The sequence below is a fragment of the Neomonachus schauinslandi genome, chromosome 11 (genome assembly GCF_002201575.2).
Source record: "Neomonachus schauinslandi chromosome 11, ASM220157v2, whole genome shotgun sequence".
NCBI classification, from domain to species: domain Eukaryota; kingdom Metazoa; phylum Chordata; class Mammalia; order Carnivora; family Phocidae; genus Neomonachus; species Neomonachus schauinslandi.
Genome location: NC_058413.1, coordinates 110,594,462 through 110,614,802, shown reverse-complemented (window position 1 = coordinate 110,614,802; position 20,341 = coordinate 110,594,462). Strand labels below are relative to the sequence as shown.

The 20,341-nt window shown below is 39.0% G+C and overlaps 1 protein-coding gene across 1 annotated transcript in view; it reads left to right on the top strand.

The window, feature by feature from the left end:
* The first annotated feature begins 5,445 nt into the window (after positions 1–5,445).
* Positions 5,446–20,341, top strand: part of CEP126 (centrosomal protein 126) — a 34,048-nt gene continuing 19,152 nt past the window's right edge. The window contains exons 1-2 of the mRNA XM_021696514.2: positions 5,446–5,568; positions 8,665–10,789. Coding sequence (XP_021552189.2) covers positions 5,461–5,568; positions 8,665–10,789 — 2,233 coding nt within the window. The 5' untranslated portion in view covers positions 5,446–5,460. The remainder of the gene's footprint in view (positions 5,569–8,664; positions 10,790–20,341) is intronic.

Sequence of the window (20,341 nt, the reverse complement as noted above, 5' to 3'; positions counted from 1 at the left end):
GGAGGGTCAGAGGGAGAAGCAGACTCCCCGCCGAGCAGGGAGCCCGACGCGGGACTCGATCCAGGGACTCCAGGATCATGACCTGAGCCGAAGGCAGTCACTTAACCAACTGAGCCACCCAGGCGCCAAATACATTTGCTTTTACACCAAAACTTTACAAATTAAAACTGGAATTCTGTCAGTATCTTTTTAACAGAATTACCTTGAGTAAGGAGATAAAATAATTATATCTCTTTTGACCTTTTGGAAAGTTTTTTTTTTTTTAGTTTTGCAAGTATATTTAACAGCAAGAGTTAAATATAATTTTATATTTATAAAGCAAGAGTCCATTTCAATATTTAGCTACTCTCTGGATTTTGGAAGCAAAGTACCAAGTCTTAATAAGATAGTGCCCATATAGATGAGCTTCCCCTGAGGGCGTGGAGACCAACAGATTGAGTGCATCTTGATGATGCTTGAGATTTGTCTTGCAATGTTAGGTTAAGCAAATCACGTTAATTTTCTTTGGAACTTAGTCTCCCAGCACTTACTGTGATTACAAAGTATTTACCAGATATTTAACGAGGAGCTTTGTTTGTGAAAAAATACCATCTAAATCAAAAACACTATCGATGTGGAACACCAAATTACACTGTGTAGCAGTCAGTCCCTTAGGATTTTTTTTTTTTTAATTGTGGGTTATTTTCTGATTCTCATTTTTGGGGTTCTTAAATCTTAGCAAGCATCGCCAATAATAAATACCAAGAGTCCATTTTACCTTTTTTTTAAAGTTGCAGCAGTTGTCTGTTATGATAAAATAATGATTAGGGATGGAGCTCTGAGTGCCCAGAAGGGAATCCATACCAGTTGTTAGTCTGCTTTGTCTTATTTAGGAGCCACCGCATTTTTTCCCCACTGTTAAAAACCAAGGTAATTAAGTTAGAATGTGGCCATTTTGTTATGCTTATGAGACTACAGTTCTCAATTTTGGGTTAGAGGTTTTGGCTTCTATAAAAATGTCGTTTTAAAATACATTTTGAATTATAAGAAAAAAATTTTTTGTACTTTTGTTTAATTGGAATAATTTTCAAGTTTCTACAAATAGGGTAATTGTAAATTTAAAGCATTAAGCTTTATTGGTGAATAATGTATATATTCCCATTCCAAGAAATATAAGTGAATGACACTGAAATAGTCTTTAAAGTTTACGATAAGAAAGAAATTCCAGCATATGAAGGGCAAGCAAAGAAAGGAGCTCAACAAAGAGCCTGAGAAGGAACAACTGGAGAAGTAGGAAAATAAGCAGGAAAGCACGATGACACGCAAACCACGGGAATTAAAGTCAGAAAGACAGCAGTCCAGAAGTGTCTGTTGTTCGTTAATCGCGAGCAAAAGCAGCATCTCGGAGCGGCGGGAGGAAGCTGGACAGCAGTGGCGGAGAAGTCTGGGGGGTGAAGGCGGTATAACTGTAGAGTACTCCGTGGGGAAGGGAAGATGACAGACATGTAGAGGGGGAACTTAGGGTAATAAAAATTCCACATCATTTAGTGTAAAAGTAACGTGCATTTTTGTATACAGGTTTTCCTTACTCACAGGTTTCTCTTTCTGCGTATCAATTATTATCCTTTGTGTTATCAGATATTTTCAACAAAAAAGCTCTTTATTGGTAGGAATGAAAGTATAGGCTATTTTTCACTCAACACTGTACAGTTCCTTAAAGTCTTAGAAGAGATGAAGTGTCAGAACAACTGACTTCCTGTAGCACACAAACATAGAGTGAGCATTATCCAAATCTGTGCTAGGACCACTAAGTAACATACGTCATTTTGTTTTACGAGAGATGATCTCCATTTTAAATTAGAATACATAGTTTTCATTTATTATTGTAATGCACTATTTTGACTATGACTATCTACACCTACCTGTATGTATACACACACACATAAATGCTACATATTTGGAAAACAACAACTGTATAGAATTTACAGAGATAACACTATGGCTTACTTATAAAATGTTGAATTTCTCCCCACAGATAACTAACAGTATTAAATAATGTGTATGAAAATGCTTTGTAAATTATAAAATGCTATACAAGGATGAAATATTGGAATATTAAGGATCAGGTGTTAAGTTAATAGAAATACGTGTACTATTTATTTAAAATATGATTAAGCTACAATATTGATAAGCTATCATCACATTAAAAATCCATTATATGTGGAACATAAACCTAAAATGTGTTAAGGAATAAAGTAATGGCAGCAAACAGGCAGCATCCAAAGTAGTTGATTCTATCAGTACTCATAAACAATTGTTCCAATGTGGAAAATATTAGTGGCAGATAAAAAATAGTTTAAGATGTTGGTAATGTGATCATCTAACGGTAAAAAATTGTATGAAAAACTAGAGGGCATTCAATGCTAAAGCCTCAAGACAATCAGAGAATATATCCATATGAAAATAGAAGCTGCCTCAGGAAATAATGAGATATAAGAATATTAATAAGGGACTAACATTAAAAATACAAGTAATCAGCCTTCCATCACAACCAAATACTTATCACAAATATAATATACTTCACTCTTGTGATAGATGTAAGGTAAAAGAAGCTATATTTTCCCCTATATTAAATTTTTATACTTTAAAATGATATTATCAGATATCTATCTCCAATATCCATGTATTTATGGTGACACAGTTGAACCTGAACCACATGCAACCCTGAGAAATCTGGCTAGAGCTGAGCAGTGATCTATTTGACCTCATTTTCCCTTTGTACCAGTAATTTAAACCAGATTTTTCTAGCCCATATTTATTATCTGTATGACTACCAGACTTCTAAGAGGTGAAAATACTCTTGAGAGGAATCAGAAAAGGGGAACGTGAATAAGCTACATACATTTCTCAGCACGTGTGAGCGGACACTGGTTGATCAGAAGAACACATGCATGGACCCTCAGGACAAAAATATACTATGAATCGAAAGCCTAGAGGCAGCCTAATAAGCGTCAACAAGAAGAAGAACATCGTAATAAGGCTGTCTCTCTACCTGCCTGTCCAAATGCTTTTCCACCTGTGCAGATCCATTCCTGCCTGTCCAGCTGTCTCCACACCTTATCCCTACTTAACTGATCAGCTGTCTCCTCCACGGGCCCCACTGCTATCCCACCATTCCCAGATTCTTCCTGGCTATCCAACTGTTTCTGCCCCCCACCAGCCCCAAACCCTGCCTGTCCGTCCATCTGTCTCCGCTGCGCTTCCAAAGACCTCTTTACCAGCCCCGTTACTGTCCTACCCAGTCAAATATCTTCCTCACCCTCCAGCCCCAGTTAGCCCCAGCTTCTCTAGCAGTTTCCCGCATCTACCAGCCCCAATTCCTTCTGGCCCACCTGACCGTCTACCCCACCCACCCCGAAGTTCCACAATCATCCGTCCTCCTGACTCACAGAGCAAGTTATTTTACAAGACTTTCAGACCCAAACATTTCCCTCCACAGCGTTCTACTCCAGCCACTCTGATGCCCGTCCTCCTTCATCATTCCCTTCCAGCTCTACTGGTGGTTTCCCCAACCCCTTTGGAAGCTGTCCCCATTTTGGAGCCTTCTTGTTTATCCAGTCACCCCCCTCATCAACCAGTCCCCACGCTTCCTGGTACCAGCTTGTTCCCTGAACATCCTGCTACTTCAGATTCCTTTTGGTCAGTCCAGCAGTCTGCTCCACAAACCACCACATTGTCAGATCTGCCCCAGGCCTTTGTAGACCATCCTCCTGCCTCAGTTCACTCCCACCTGCCTCCCTGTCGCTCCCCGTGCTCTCCTTTGTCTTCCACACCTTCCTCATCCCCTGTGCAGTCCTCTTCCTCTTCCTCCTCCTCCCTCCTTTCCTCTTCTTTACCCTCCTCTCCTGCCTCTCCATCCTTACCGCCTTCATCTGTCCCTCTCGTTTCCTCTCCTCTGCATTCAGCTCCCTCCCCAATCCATCCTGTGTCTCCATCCTCCCCCCCCCCCCCCCCCTTTCTCCCTCCCCCTCCCCACCCCCCCCCCCCCCCATGCTTTACTCTCTCTCTCTCCCTACATCCCCGGCTCCTTTTATTTCTATTCATCCTCCTCACTGGGGGAAGAAAGTAGAGAAGAGAAGAGAAGCAAGTGGAGTAGAGAAGAAAGAAATAGAGAAGAAAAAGTTGAGAGACGTCAACTTTAAAGGTAAATGAATTGGGTTTATTAGACATTTTGTAGATTCAGCAATATTTTGTTTGGGAAGGGTGACTGAAGGGGAAGGAATCTGTGAGAGCAGGAAAGCCTAAAAGGCAGAGAGAGAAACATACTCTCAGCATTCAGGAACTCATGCGAAATACCTTCTTGCTCTCTGCGACCGCAGACTCTGTGGTCACAAAAGGATGGGCTGGAATCTAGTAACCGTTGGCCTTGACTATTCCAGTTCGTCCCAATAAAGATATATATGTGTATTGGAGATAGGTATATGTTACATGTGGCCGTGTATCCTCCAAACATTTTTATCCTCGTTAAAATAGGAGCAATTGAAGTGAGCTGGGCCTAAATGCTCTTGGGAATCACACTGCTGGGTGTATACAGCAGCAGTCCACTCTTTGATACGCTTCCTTCCCACCCCCCAGAACAGCGCTCCTGGCTCTTTGCCTCTCACTCTGTACATGTGCTGAAATAGAACTAGCGAGACGTTCCCAGAAGATGTACAGTCCTCATAGAAAGTGGTGTCACCCACTGATAACCTGTGGGTGGCACTTCAGCACGCTACAGGCAGACCCCGCACTAGAGACGCCCCTGGTGTGGCCTGAAAACCATGCTCGCATTGTGATACAACCGAAAACAAGTGTGTGTATTCTCCTCCGTCAAGAAGAGCCAGGCTTCCAAACCTAGGAAAATAGGGTGGGGATTCCTGCCTGTCCCAACAGGCAGTCTTCATATTTTCTGTCTGCTTGAGTCTTCAACCAACTCTATCTGGGTTACGGGAATTTGCACCAGCTATGACATCATCTCAGAACTGCGGGCAGCACAGCACATTTTTATCCAGATAGGAATGCTCTTACAGACCTAAAGAATGACTCTACGTGTCTACAGGAATTCCTTCCACATCTGTCCCAAACGATAGAGAAATAGGACTTAATAACCAAAGCCATGAATAATTGAGTGTTCCTACATGAAGGTGGACTGCTTTATTGGCACTCTAATCCCACAACCATTTTTATTCTTCTGTTGACTGCCTTAAATTCCCATTCTAATATCCTTAAGTGTAATTCTCTGAACACACACCCGCACACACACCCATACAACATAAATGTGTCATTTGTATAGATAGACTGAGGTTAACTTTATTTAAATGTACTAAATATTTTTTATGTATGGTTCACAGAGCTATAGATAATGCCTTGCCTTCATCATTGTCAAAAAATGGTAACAAGCATCAGAAACATCTCTTATCCAAAATCAATTGTGGTAAAGAAATGAAGGAAAACAACAGGGCAAACTTGGCTACTAACAAAGATGCGTTCCAGCTTAAACTGGAAGAAACTCAGAAACTCCTAGAAGATCAGCATCTAAGCAGTTTGCAAGTATGAAACTATAAATATGTTAATAATATTTTAGTATCTAGTAATTAATTCTGTCCCATCTCTGCAGTGATCTACACTAGATAAAAGTATGCCGTTAACCAGGGATAGGATGTGAATGAGTCGACACAAATTCATCACAGATACTACAGAATTGTTTAGATTTTTCTACCTTTTGCTCATTTTTCACTCTGCTTTCTCTATTCTTTTTCCATCTCTCATATTTGGAAAAATATGCTCTATCAATGTTATTTTCTGATCAAACGTGAAAGCTATTTAAAACTACAATGTAATATAAGTATCATTGTTAGAGACTGGATTATAAAAAGCATCCTGAAAATTATAATACATGTGGACATTAGGTTCTTAATGAATATATGTCACAATTAGCTAGAGATGGCATTTCTGTTCTATCTCTGGTCATCCATTCACTTAGTTTTTTTCCCCCACAAAGTATGGATTTCAGCTGATTTTCCTGAAATGTTCATGCACTTTATTTTTCATGAGTAATTACACACATTTATGAGATTCTTAGTAAGCTGATATCAAGATTAAATTCATGACCTTGGCCTGATTTATCCAGTAACTAAGTAATAATGACAAGGCTTAAAAAAAAAAAAAAAAAAGGGAAAGCAGAAGGCTTCTTCTGGCTATGATGAAATGCCTTCCTACCATAAACAACTATAATTCTGAATAAGATATATGAAACAGCTTTTTTTTAGACATCGGACAACAGGCAATATAGGATACGATCTTAAAAAAAAGGAAAACAAGTGAGATAAGCCCTGTAATCACATAGGCTTTCTACCCGGACATATTCTTTGGACAAGCCTCAAAAAAAATCCACACCCCCTGCAAAGGCACATCAACATCAAATTAAGCCCCGCAGCACAGGGAATGTCATCAATGGTGTCGTGTGGGGACAGATGCAGCCACACTTGTGGTGAGCCCAGCATCACTGTGTTGTACACCTGAAACTCGTGTAACATTGTGTGTCAACCACACTCAAATTTAAGAAATTATTTTGAAAAATGTGGAAAATTTATCTAGGGGGGAAAAAGATCCATAGCATGTGGGTGAACAAAGATAAGACAGACCACATTAACTTCAGGCCAGAAGACAGTGAAGCATTTTTAAAGTTCTGATATCAGAAAACTCCTGGCCTAGAATTCTGTATCCAGCTAGAAATATCCTTCTGGAACGAAGGCAAAATAGGCATCTTCAAACAAACAAGAGCTGAACACCACTGCAGTCCACCAGCATCTGCACAATAAGAAATGTCCCTGGGGTTTTTCAGGAGGATGAAAACTCAGATCTGTAGTGATAGCAGATTAGTGGTAGTTAGTGGTGGATAGGTGTGGACTTCCAGCAGATGGAAAGGTTCTATGGATTGTTTGATATGGTGGGTATGGGTGAATAATTTGTCAAAATCCATCAAACTATACATTTAAAATGGGTGCATTTGGATGCATCCTCAATGACGATTTTAAAACTGAAACACAGAGTATAAACTAGTGCAGTTTGCATATCAGTAACTTACCAGCAAAAGTTAAAGCTGATCATAATGTTTCATTTCTTGGTGATGAGAAGAAATCTGGGGAGGAAAGTGTAGTTTGGTGAAATCAGAAGTTGCTAAACTTCTTTCCAGGTGCTTTGGGGTATGAGGCCATCACAGACCTGTAACAACAAAAATCTTAGAGCCATGAATATCACACGTACCAATCTAGAAAGACCCTCAAACCCAGATTTCTGCATCTCATTAGATGTCATCTCAAAGAAGCCCTCGAGGGCTTCCTTATGTTTGTCTATTAAAGCAGCTCAGCTGCACCAACAGGCATTGACAGAGTGTGCTCTGTTTTGTTCTCCTGATCAGGCTGAGTGACCATCACTTTCAAAAGACACCAGAGCACTGAGGATGTGATAAATAGGTGGTAAATGCTAGTAATAGCAAACTCTCATAATCGTTTTCAAAAGTTATTGCGTGATAATATATCAATAAGCATTAACTATACAAACTGAAGTAGTTTTATTCTGTAATTGATTTCCTGGGTTTCTTCATTTATTTGGGGGCTAGAAAAATCATATATTTTTGTTTAGCATCAGAATATTTAAATTTTCTAAAATTTGCAAAAAATCTTAAGGGACAGTCATTTCCTTTCTTTTGAGTCCATTGAACTTTTGGGCAAGATTTACGATCTGAAATCCTCTTGAATATATTTATTTATATGTGATACAAATTAATGCAGGTATATATGGTATATATGAGAAATTAGAAGTATCTTTAAACACATACCACACTTTGAAGTGATCATGAAATTTAATTAAAGACCAATAAGTTCCACGAAAGTTCATTGAAATAGTGATGAGAATGTCTATGAAATTCATAGAAATTATTGCTGTTCTAAGTCTCAAAAAAGGACTCATTAAAATCAGTAATTGTCAATTCTATATCCTCATTAGAATTGCCTGGAGTACTTTAAAATAAAAATACAAATACATGGACCCCATCTGAGCATTAAATCAGCAGGACCCACACGTAGTTATTTCTACAAAGCTCTTTCTGTGACTGTAACATGCGGTCAGAGTGTAGAACCCCACAGTGGAGGCCATGAGACCACCTGGTCTCAGAAGATCAACCCTACCAATGGGAAACTCACATTAGGGTCACAGAGCTTTCAGGAGCCTCATTCAAGTCCGATGAAGCTTTCAGGAAAAAAATACTCTTTGTAAATAACTATTTTTCAAAATTGCACATGGTGTCATAAAACCTTCAAGAAACTCAATACTCCAAATGGAATAGCAGTAGTAAAATTATTTTCTAAGCAGGAACCGTGGCTAGAATAATTAGGTACTTAACTTTAGGTGTAGAAATTAAGGCAAATACAATTTATTGTCAGTCTTTGTTGGCTCCCTCTTCTTCACTCTGAGGACTACTCCAGGGGTATAGATTATTTAGATACACTGTTTATAGTCATATTACTTTATTTTAATATGACAAGGACAATAGGACTCAGTAACAGTGGTGTGTTGAATCATTAATTTTGGTGTTTAAAAAGTTCTAAGCTGTATAACAATGTTCCTTTTTTTTTTTCCTTTCAGAAATTTTGTGATGAAGTTAATCAAATAACAAATTCTGAAACCCTCTCGAGTATAGACAGTCTTGAGGCTGGGGAACATGAAGAAATATATTTAACCCTTAACAAGGAGCCTTCCACATCAAACCAGAAGAATTTCATTTCTCTCAAATCAGTAAATCTGCAATCAACTAATCTAAGCTGCTTTGATGAAGATAAACCGTCACTCTCTAAAACTCAGCGTATAAATAATTGGCTCATAAATGTAAATGATCCAAATACTCAGACTGTCACACCTTTCTCAGATATTTTAAGTAATCCTAACGTTCTGCCTTCTTGTGAATGTTTTAACGGTAAAGAAGAAAATCCACCTGTGGAAAGAGTGACAAATAGTGCTAATAATTCAGGAGCCTTTGTATACAGTCCACCCATATTTGTACAAGACGGAAAAAGCAAAGAGGTCTCCGAAACTAGCCCTGTGAGGGCAACTGACTACTCTTCTGGAACATTCAAAAGGGCGAGACCATTTGTTACTGAGAGCCCAAACTTTAAATTCAGCAGAGTCTGGGCCACTCCAGATAGTCCAACGCAGGAAACAGCTGCGTTTTCAGACCAAGGGAGCGATTCCGAGTTAACACAAGAAAATAGAACTGCTCCATTTGTACCTGTGGCAACACGTATGGTTTTGCCACGTCATACGCAGCCGGCTAGGCCTTTACCAAAGAGCAGTCTACATATAAAGGAAGTCGAGCCTGCGCCGGGTTCTGGTAAGTTAGGAGAATTGACCAACGTTAACGGTGAGAAGTTAAAATACTTCCATTGTGATAAGGAAGAGTTGCCTTTGTTTTCAGATGATTTCCAAGTTGCCTATATACCTCACAACTCTGAATCAAATGATAAAAAACACAAAATACCCCAAACATCAACGTCAGTGTCTAACATGATTTCTAACTGTGACTTAGTGGGTCAGCACAAGAAGATGAAATACAACATTCATGAGAGAAATGGTGTGAGGTTCCTGAAAAGTATTTTAAAAAAAGAATCTAAATACGAACACAATTGTTTTAAGGCACTAGTTATAAACCATAGCTTTAAGTTAGGAAACCAAAAAGCAGCAGCTATCAGAGATAGTATTGAATTAACGAAAGAAAAAGGTACAGAAATTCCAAAGACTATTAAAAAACTGAGGTGGTTTGATGAAACTGGAGATACAGAAAAAAATGCTGCAGACCGTCATTCACTGAAGAACAGAACAGAGCTATCTCAGCAGTGGTCTCAGCCTTTCCACGTTCAGACCAAAAGTGGTGCTGCCGGCAACGCGGTTAGAGTTCCTGCCCTAAGTGCTGTAGATTCTGCTGATGGAACGAAGCCCGAGGAGGATTCTGTCTCTGACAACGTCGCTGCTTTAGGAGAAGCTGGGACAGACCATGTGCCTCTGAACTGTCTTATGCCTTCAGGTTATAACGTTGCTAAACAAGCCTGGCCACCCTCAGAAAAAGAGGGCAGTCAACCCCCTCTGCAAAGTGGCGGTTCTAAAGCTCAGAAAGCAAATCCACCACAAGGTGGTACAAGAGTAATCCGAAGAACAAGATCTGCTCAAGTGCAGTCAGCCTTCGTGTGCACACACAGAAAAGGCACTGTCCTTCGGCCCCAGTCGGAGAGCAGAGCCCACAGACTCTTACAAGCTCAGGGTAGACTGATTGTGCCTCATCCTCCTCCTAAGTCTCCGTCAAATATTAGGAGTAGTAAAAATATACAGGTGTCTCAGTGTCAACCGGTAACACTTGAAGATTCTCAAAACGTGATTACAAGTCACTATTTTCATTCAAAGCATGTGCTTCCAACAGAACACAAGTTCAGTCACTGGAATCAGGAAAGTCATTTTCCACCCGCAGCTGTTTGTTCGGACTCTGTCACTGTGATGCCTTCTCTACCGTATTGTTCTTCTGAGTGCCAAACTTTAGCAAAAATAAATGGTTCAGATGGCACTCAAGTGGTGCCCCAGCAAGGTGGGACTTCACATTGCGCCCACAGATGTCCTGTTTACGAAGAAAGCCATCCCTCTCTGACTCTGAGAACTGCTCAAGAAGAGTCTGTCCCCTTGTGGAAAAGACAGAATAATATTCCGGGCCAAAATGAAAAGGCTGCTGGTAAGAACAAACATATATTTTTATAAATAAATTGTACAACGTTTTAAGTTCCTGTGAAATTTTTCTTACTGAGGTACAGCAATGTGCACCCTGTAGATACAATATTAAATAATAAGTTAGCGGTACGGAAACGGTCTCTCCCTGAACGTTCTATCCCTGTCTGCCTGGCTGGAGCTTTTAAGAGAACCACCCAGCCCTCACTCAACTAAAATTAGAAACTTGCCAGCCTCCATTTTTGTCTCTTGTTAGTTTAAAAGAGGGAGGACAAAGAGTAGGGTCTGCTTTTTACCCCATATCATTCTGTCATTACATTACCCCAATATTCTAGTCAAAATTTCTGTCAAAATAAGCACAGTGGAAAATATTTTTTAAATTATTCGAAGTAGGTAAATAAATGTGGTTATAATACCTTATTTTATTTTTCTTTAAAATGTTTGTTAAATTGAATAGCTATAAGCTAATGACAGGTGTGCCTAGCCCTCCCACTCCCTTTCCAAAAGACTGGCAGCCCTACTTTTATCCCTTCTGTATGCTGGTTTTCATGTGGAGGAAAAGTGACGGTGTTACTTTAAACAGTTTGAAGATTAGCTCCCCATTGAATGCCAGTTACCCTTAGTAGCTAGCTAACTCCTCCTGAAGCTCTTTTCCTCTGCGGGAGTGGACTAGAAGCCCATAAATTCCCTGCCAGCAGGAATCAGTTGCCTATTGAGAAATAGATAGGACTTGGGTAAAAATCGGAAAAGCTATTCTTTTCTTTTCCCAAAGATGTGAGTAAATACTAAGATGATGTAAAGAGGGGGTTAGTTTAAAATTTAATACTCAGAGTCTTCTTTAATTAGACTGAGATTTTAAGGACAGGGGGCATTTGTTGTAATTCATCACTGTCTCCCCAGGTCCTGGCACTTAGCAGTCACCCACACTTTTCTTAAATTGAATGGATGTAAGTCATATTAGCAGATGGGAAGCTAAATGCAAAGACTCTAAACTAAAAACTTTCAGTACTTGGCTACAAAAATCTAGATGGTTTTTGTTTTCTTTTTTTTTTCATTTTTCATCACAAGTGTCCTTCATCCTCATCAACTGTTTCACCCATCCCCCGCCCCGCACCTCCCCTCTGAGGACCCTTAGTGTATTCTTTATAGTTAAGAGTCTGTTTCTTGGCAAAAACCTAGATTTTTTAAAAATTATTTTTCTCACTGAAGATTTTATTTCCTTTTAATCTAGGCATTTTACAATGTAACTTTAGTTTTCACACTACTTCCAAAAAAAAAAAAAAAGGTATTATATAGATTGAGTAAAAACCATTGTATGTATATATATATATATATATATATATACCACATCCACCAGTTTGCTCTCTATAGTTGAAGAGTCTGTTTTTTGGTTTGGTTTGTCACTTTTTTCTTCAGTTGTTCTGTTTCTTAAATTCCACTTACAGGTGAGATCATATGGTATTTGTCTTTCTCTGACTGACTTACTTTGTTTAGCATTAAACCCTCCAGATCCACTCCTGTGGTTGCAAATGGCAAGATTTCATTCTTTTAATGGCTGAATAATATTCCAGTGTATGTGTGTGTATCACGTCTTCTTTATCCCTTCATCTATCAGTGGACACTTAGGCTGCTTCCATAATTTATTAGATCATATGGTAGTTCTATTTTTAACTTTTTGAGGAACCTCCATACTGTTTTCCAGAGTGGCTGCACCAGCTTGCGTTCCCACCAACAGTGTAAGAGGGTTCCCCTTTCTCTGCATCCTCTCCAACACCTGTTGTTTCCTGTGTTGTTGATACTAGTCATTCTGACTGGTGTGAGGTAATATCTCATTGTGGTTTTGATCTGCACTTCCCTGATGATAGTGATGTTGAGCATCTTTTCATGTGTCTGTTGACCATCTGTAGGCCTTCTTTGGAGAAATGTCTCTTCATGTCTTCTGCCCACTTTTTAATTGGATTGTTTGTTTTTTGGGTGTTGAGTTGTATCAGTTCTTTATATATTTTGGGTACTAGCCCTTTATTGGAAATGTCATTTGCAGATATCTTCTCCCATTCAGTGGTTGTGTTTTCATTTTACTGATTGTTTCCTTTGCTGAGCAGAAGCTTTTTATTTTGATGTAGTCTCAATAGTTTATTTTTGCTTTTGTTTCCCTCACCTCAGGAGATATATCTAGAAAAATGTTGCTACAGCCAATATCAGAGAAATTAGTGCCTGTGCTCTCTTCTAGGATTTTTATGGTTTCAGTTCTCTCATTTAGGTCCTTAATCCATTTTGAGTTTATTTTTGTGTACAGTGTAAGAAGCTGATCCACTTTCATTGTTTTGCATGTTGCTGTCAAGTTTTCCCGGCACGATTTGTTGATGAGACTTTTTCCCATTGCGTATTCTTGTCTACTTTGTCGAAGATTAATTGACCACATAATTGTGGGTTTACTTCTGGGTTTTCTATTCTGTTCCATTAATCTATGTATCTGTTTGTGTGCCAGTACCATACTGTTTTGGTTGCTATGACTTTCTAGTATATCTTGAAATCTGGGACTGTGATACCTCCAGCTTTATTTTTCTTTTTCAAGATTGCTTTGGCTATTTGGGGTCTTTTGTGGTTCCCTACACCTTTTGGGATTGTTCTGGGTCTGTGAAAAATGCTGTTGACATTTTGATAGCAACTGCATTACATCTGTATGTGGCTTTGGATAGTATGGACATTTTAATAATATTTGTTCTTCCAACCGATGAACATGGAATATCTTTCCATTCATTTGTGTTGTCTTCAATTTCTTCCATCAGTGTTTTATAGTTTTCAGAGTACAGGTCTTTCACCTCCTTGATTAAGTTTATTCCTAGGTATTTTATTCTTTTTGGTGCAGTTGTAAATGTGATTGTTTTCTTCATCTCTCTTTCTGCTACTTCATTAATAGTATATAGAAATGCAACACATTTCTGTCTATTGATTTTGTATCCTGCAACCTTATTGAATTCATTTATCAGTTCTAGTAGTTTTCTGGTGGAGTCTTTAGAGTTTTCTATATATAGTGTTGTGTCATCTGCAAATACCGGAAATTTTACTTCTTCCTTAATGATTTGGATGCCTTTTATTTCTTTTTGTTGTCTAATTGCTGCAGCTAGGACTTCCAGTGCTGTGTTGAATAAAAGTGGTGAAAGCGGACACCCTTGTCTTATTCTTGATCTTAGGGGAAAATCTCTGTTTTTCACCATTGAGTATGATGTTAGCTGTGGGTTTTTCATTTATGGCCTTTATTATGTTAAGGTACAATCACTCTAAACCTACTTTGTCGAGGGTTTTTATCTTGAATGGATGTTGTACCTTGTCAAATGTACTTTTTCTGCATCTATTGAAACGATCATATGGGTCTTATCCTTTATTTTATTAATGTGGTATATCACAGTGATTGATTTGCAAATATTGAACCACCTTGCATCCTAGGAATAAATCCCACTTGATCTCAGTGAATGATTTTTTTAATGTATTATTGGATTCAGTTTGCTAATATTTTGTTGACGATTTTTGCATCTATGTTCATCAGAGATATTGGCCTGTAGTTCTCTTTTTTTGTAGTGTCTGTATCTGATATCTTTTGGTATCAGGGTAATGCTGGCTTCATGGAATGAATTTGGAAGTTTACCTTCCTCTTCTGTTTTTTGGAATAGTTTGAGAGGAATAGGTATTAACTCTTCTTTAAATGTTTGGAAGAGGGCGCCTGGGTGGCTCAGTTGGTTAAGCGACTGCCTTCGGCTCAGGTCATGATCCTGGAGTCCCTGGATCGAGTCCCTGGATCGAGTCCCGCATCGGGCTCCCTGCTCGGCAGGGAGTCTGCTTCTCCCTCTGACCCTCCCCCCCTCATGTGCTCTCTCTCTCATTCTCTCTCTCTCAAATAAATAAATAAATAATCTTTAAAAAAAAATAAAATAAAATAAATGTTTGGAAGAATTCACCTGTGAAGCCATCGGGTCCTGGAATTTTGTTTGTTGGGAGTTTTCTGATTACTGATTCAATTTTATTGCTAATAATTGGTCTGTTCAAACTTTCTATTTCTTCCTGCTTCAGTTTTGGTAATTTATATGTTTCTAGTAATTTACCCATGTTTTCTAGGTTGTCCAATTTATTGACATATAATTTTTCATAATATGCTCCTACAACCCTTGGTATTTCTGTGGTGTCAGTTGTTATTTTTCCTCTTTCATTTCTGATTTTGTTTATTTGAGTCTTCCCTCTTTTTCTTTTTTTATGAATCTGGCTAGAGATTTATCAATTTTATTGTTTGTTTTTGTTTTTGTTTTTTTCAAAGAACCAACTCCTGGTGTCATTGATCTATCCTATTGTTTACATATCATTTATTTCTGCTCTAATCTTTATTATTTCCTTCCTTCTGCTGTTTTGGGGTTTTGTTTGTTGTTCTTTTTCTAGCTCCTTTAGGTGTAAAGTTAGGTTGTTTATTTGAGATTTTTCTTGCTTCTTGAGGTAGGCCTGTATTGCTATAAACTTCCCTCTTAGAACCATTTTTGTGGCATCCCAAAGATTTTGGACCATTGTGTTTTTATTTGTCCCCATGTAATTTTTGATATCCTCTTTGATTTCTTGGTTCACCCATTCATTTCTTAGTAGCATGTTATTTACTCTCCATGTATTTGTGTTCATTCCAGATTTTTTCTTGATTGATTTCTAGTTTCATAGGGTTGTGGTCAGAAAAGTTGTATAGTATGACTTCTGTCTCTTTTAATTTGTTGAGACTTGTTTTGTGGCCTAATATGTTATGTATTCTGGAGAATGTTCCACGTGCACTTGAAAAGAATGTGTATCCTGCTGTTTTAGGATGGAATGTTCTGAATGTATCTGTTAGATACATTCTGGTCCAGTGTGTCATTCAAAGCCTTTGTTTCCTTGTTGATTTTCTGTTTGGATGATGTATCCATTGATGTAAGGGGGGAGGGGGTTAAAGTCCCCTACTATTATTGTATTACTATCAAGTAGTTCCTTTTAGTTTATTATTAACTGTTTTATGTATTCGGATGCTCCCATGTTGGATGCATAAATATTCATAATTGTTGTATCTTCTTGTTGGATTGAGTTCCTTCATGATTACATACTGTCCTTCTTTGTCTCTTGTTACAATCTTTGTTTTAAAGTTTATTTTGTTAAACTAAATAAATAATAAAGTCTAGGTTGTCCTACACACACATACATACATACATACATACATACATACATACATACATACATACCTTGGCTTTCTTTTCACTTCCATTAATACAATAAATGTTTTTCTGTCCCTTCACTTTCAATCTGCAGATGTCTTTCTTTAGGTCTGATTGAGTCTCTTGTAGGCAGCATATAGATGGGTCTTGTTTTTTTATCCACCCTGTCACCCTGTGTGTTTTGATTGGAGTATTTAGTCCATTTACATTCATAGTAATTATTGACAGGTATGTAGCTGTTGGTATTTTGTTACTTGTTTTATGGTTGTTTTTGTAGTTATTCTCTGTTCCTTTCTTCTCTTGCTCTCTTCCCTCATGGTTTGTTGGCTTTTTTTAGCGATATACTTGAATTTCTTTCTCTAAAGTTTTTTTGCATATCTACTCCTGGTTTATGATTTAATGGTAACCATTAGGTTTGTATCTGACAAATTCTGCATATAGCAGTCTATCTTAAGTTGATAGTCCTTAAATTTGAACCCATTTTTTTTTTCCTCTGCCCTCTACATTTTAGGTATATGGTATCATACTTTACATCCTTTTAGTTTGTGGATCCTGTGACTGATTTTTATAGATATACTTATTTTTACTGCTTTTGTAGTTCCTGTTTTTCTTACTCCTACAGTGGAAAGAAAATGCCTATAATATTCTGGAGTCCCCTTTAATATTTCTTGTAGGGCTAATTTAGTGGTGAAGAATTACTTTAACTTTTGTTTGTTTGGGAAACTCTTTATCTCTTCTTTTATTCTGAATGATAGCCTTGCTGGATAGAGTATTCTTGGCTGTTTTTCTTTTTCTTTTTTTTTTTTTTTTAAGATTTTATTTATTTATTCATGAGAGACAGAGAGAGGTAGAGGCAGAGGGAGAAGCAGGCTCCCCACGGAGCAGGGAGCCGGATGCGGGACTCGATCAGGACCTGAGCCGAAGGCAGACGCTTAACTGACTGAGCCACCCAGGCGTCCCTGGCTGTTTTTCTTTCAGCACTGTGAATATCATGCCACTCCCATCTGTCCTGCCAAGTTTCTGCTGAAAAATCAGCTGATAGCTTTATGGGATTTCCCTTGTATGTAACTGTCTTCTTTTCTCTTGCTGCTTTTAAAATTCTCTATCGCTACTTTTGCCATATGTGTCTTGGTGTGGGCCTCCTTGGGTTGATTTTTTGGGGGTATCTCTGTGCCTCCTGGATCTGGATTTCTGTTTCCTTCCCTAGATTCAGGAAGTTTTCAGTTATTAATTCTTCAAGTAAATTTTCTGCCCCCTTTTCTCTCTCTTCCCCTTACACTTGATGGTGTCACTGAGTTTCCTAAGTCTGTTTTCATTTTTTTCTCTCACTCTCTCCTATTCAGCCTGAATGCTCTACATTACTCTGTCCTCCAGATCACTGATTTGTTCTTCTGCTTCCTCTGTTATTTCTTCCATTCAGTGTATTTTTAATTTCATTTTTTGAGTTCTTCATCTCTGATTGGCTCTTTTTTAGATTGTTTATATTGCCACTGTTTCCTTGTTGATTTTCTGTTTGGATGATGTATACAATTGATGTAGGGGGGCTGTGGGACGCAGTGGGACTGGGGACGTGGTGGGACCGGTGTGTGTGGTTATCTTTCCCTCTCCCTAGGGCAGGAGTCACTTTAGAGGGCTGCTGGCCCCTGTCAGCGCTGCCTGCACACTGACAGCCTGTGGCACATCTTCAGAAGGGCTCCAGCCAAGAGCCTATTGGAGGGGGCAGGGCTGCAGGGTAACAGCAGGGTGGGGTAGGCAGTGTCAGAAAGGTTTGCACCAGTCCTCTGTGGAAGGAGGCCTGCAGCTGCCAGGACTGAGGCAGACGAGGTTGGAGGGGCCAGATCCACAGAAGCGCACAGGGCAGGACATGGGGTGTTAGGAGGGTTTGCAGATTGTGCTGTGGGAGGAGACCTGGAGCCAAGGCCTGGCTGGAGAGGGTGGGTCCACAGTGGGGCAGGGTGCTATGTTAGCCAGTTAGGTAGTGGGTGTTGGCCCCTGTGCTGGCTCCTGCAGGTGGCCTTGTGTTTATGCTGTGGGGCAGGGGAGGGAAATGGCACCTGCCATCTACTTTGTTCCAGGAGGAGTCTCCCAATGATTCCAGCCCCTTAGCATATGCTCTGAAATTAGTAAACAAATCTCTCTCCTGTGTGCCCTAAGTGTTTTTCAAATTGCTACCTGTGCTGTATCTCTGTGGGGCTATTCATAGGCCTGTCTTTTTAAGGGTGGGGACTCAAGTTTCCCCTCACCTTCCCGGCTCTCCGAGCCCACTGATTTTTAAAGTTCCAGGTGGTAAGGCCCACTAATTGTAAGAACTCACAAAATTTGGCTCCTCTAGTCTTCAAAGCCAAATGTTCTGGTGAGTCATCTTCCCCATGTGGGCTCCCTGGTGGGAGGGTCTGTTTCTCTCCCTCTCTGAACCCATGAGTCCCTCCCTCCCAGGGACAGTCTCCCGGGTCCATCTAGTTCCCGACCACATCTCCACCCTTCCTGCCCTCTTCAATGTGGCCTGCTCTCTACATTTAGCTGTGGAGAGTCTTCTCTGCCAGGCTCCTGGTCGTTTTCTGGGTTATTTACACTGATGAGGGTGTTATCTAGTTGTATCCATGGAACAGGCAAGGTGAGCCTAGGATCCTCCTACTCCACCATCTTCCCCAGAAGTGTCAGGAACTATGTATTAATTTACCTAAATTTTTAGAACTGAATAGCCACAGATTTTTCAGTGATATCATTTTTTAAAAGTACATTGATCTATATAATTTGTAGAAGGTGTAGAGTAGCAAAGAAAGTCATTAATAAAATAGAGGATGGAATTAAGATTCAAGTCATCTTTACCAACTGAAATGATAAACCAAAAGTAATAAAGTTCAGTTTAGCAAAGATAACTAACTGCAGAGTCATGTATTTGCATTCAACTTACTTTTTAAAGTTTTTTAATTGTGAAACATGTCTTAGAAAATAAATGTGTGTAAAATATAGGAACAAATTAAGGGCTAATAATAACAGAAGAACTCTGTACCCACTGCCCAGTTCAGAAATAGAAACTCACTGGTATTGCTGAGGTCTCACATGCCCTCCCCAGCCAGGTCCCTCCCTCCCTCACAGAAGCAACCACCACGTAGGGTGGTGTTCATCCTTCCATGCTTTTGGTATAATTTTACCACATGTAAATTTATCTCAGTATAGTTAATTTTGCCGAGTTCTGTAATTTATATAAATGAAGCCATTTCATCTGTGTTCTTCTATGATTTGCTTTTTTCAATCAATTTTATGTTTTAGATTCTTTGTCATTAATTTAGCTGTACTTCATTCATGTTCATTACTGTATTACATTTCATTAAATGAACGTACAAAGATTTTTCATTCTTCTGTCATTGGACATTTGGGCTGCCTCCAGTTTCTTGCTTTAAGGTGTAATGCTTCTTGTGGATGAGAAATAATATCTACTGACAACAACTTGCATCACCCTGATTACTGATGAATTGAGTGCTCTCATGTGTTTATGAACTGTTTGTGTTCCCTCTTCTGAGAAATATCTGCTCTTGGGTTCTTTTTCCCTAATTGACAGGAGTTGTTTATATATTCTAGGGTCCTGTGTCCTTATATGTGTTGCATTTATTTTCTGCCAGTTTGTGATTTGTAGTTTCATTCTTTGTGATGAATAAATGTTCATTTAAATGTGGTCTTGGGCACCTGGGTGGCTCAGTTGGTTAAGCGACTGCCTTCGGCTCAGGTCATGATCCCAGGGTCCTGGGATCGAGTCCCACATCGGGCTCCCGGCTCAGCAGGAAGCCTGCTTCTCCCTCTCCCACTCCCCCTGCTTGTGTTCCTGCTCTCGCTGTCTCTGTCTCTGTCAAATAAATAAATAAAATCTTTAAAAAATAAATAAATAAATAAATAAAATAAAATAAATGTGGTCTTTTCCTTTGCAGCTTGCTTGTATGTGTTTGGTTTGCTAGAGGTTTGGGTTTTTTTTTTCAGTTCCAAGAAAAAAGGTATCTGTCTTGACACTGTTCCTTAAAAAAAAAGAGGAAAAATCCACACAGAACTAAACCTCCCAAAAAAGAGTTTGTTGTAGCTGTTAAAAATTTAATATAATTTTAGGCAATAATAAACAGATCTTTGGAACTACTGCTGTAGTCTACATCATTTCCTCTATTGTCTATATATTTCAACGGCTATTTAAACAAACTGGGGTGACACAGAGCTCTGGAACCAGGGGTTGGGTCTGAAGACCAATAAAGGAGCACAAGCCTAAGAGACATGATAGCTGTGTACAAATCTTTGAAGGTTTACTATATGAAAGAAAGAGAAAACAGAACTAAATGAGGGGTAAAAATTGCAAGGAT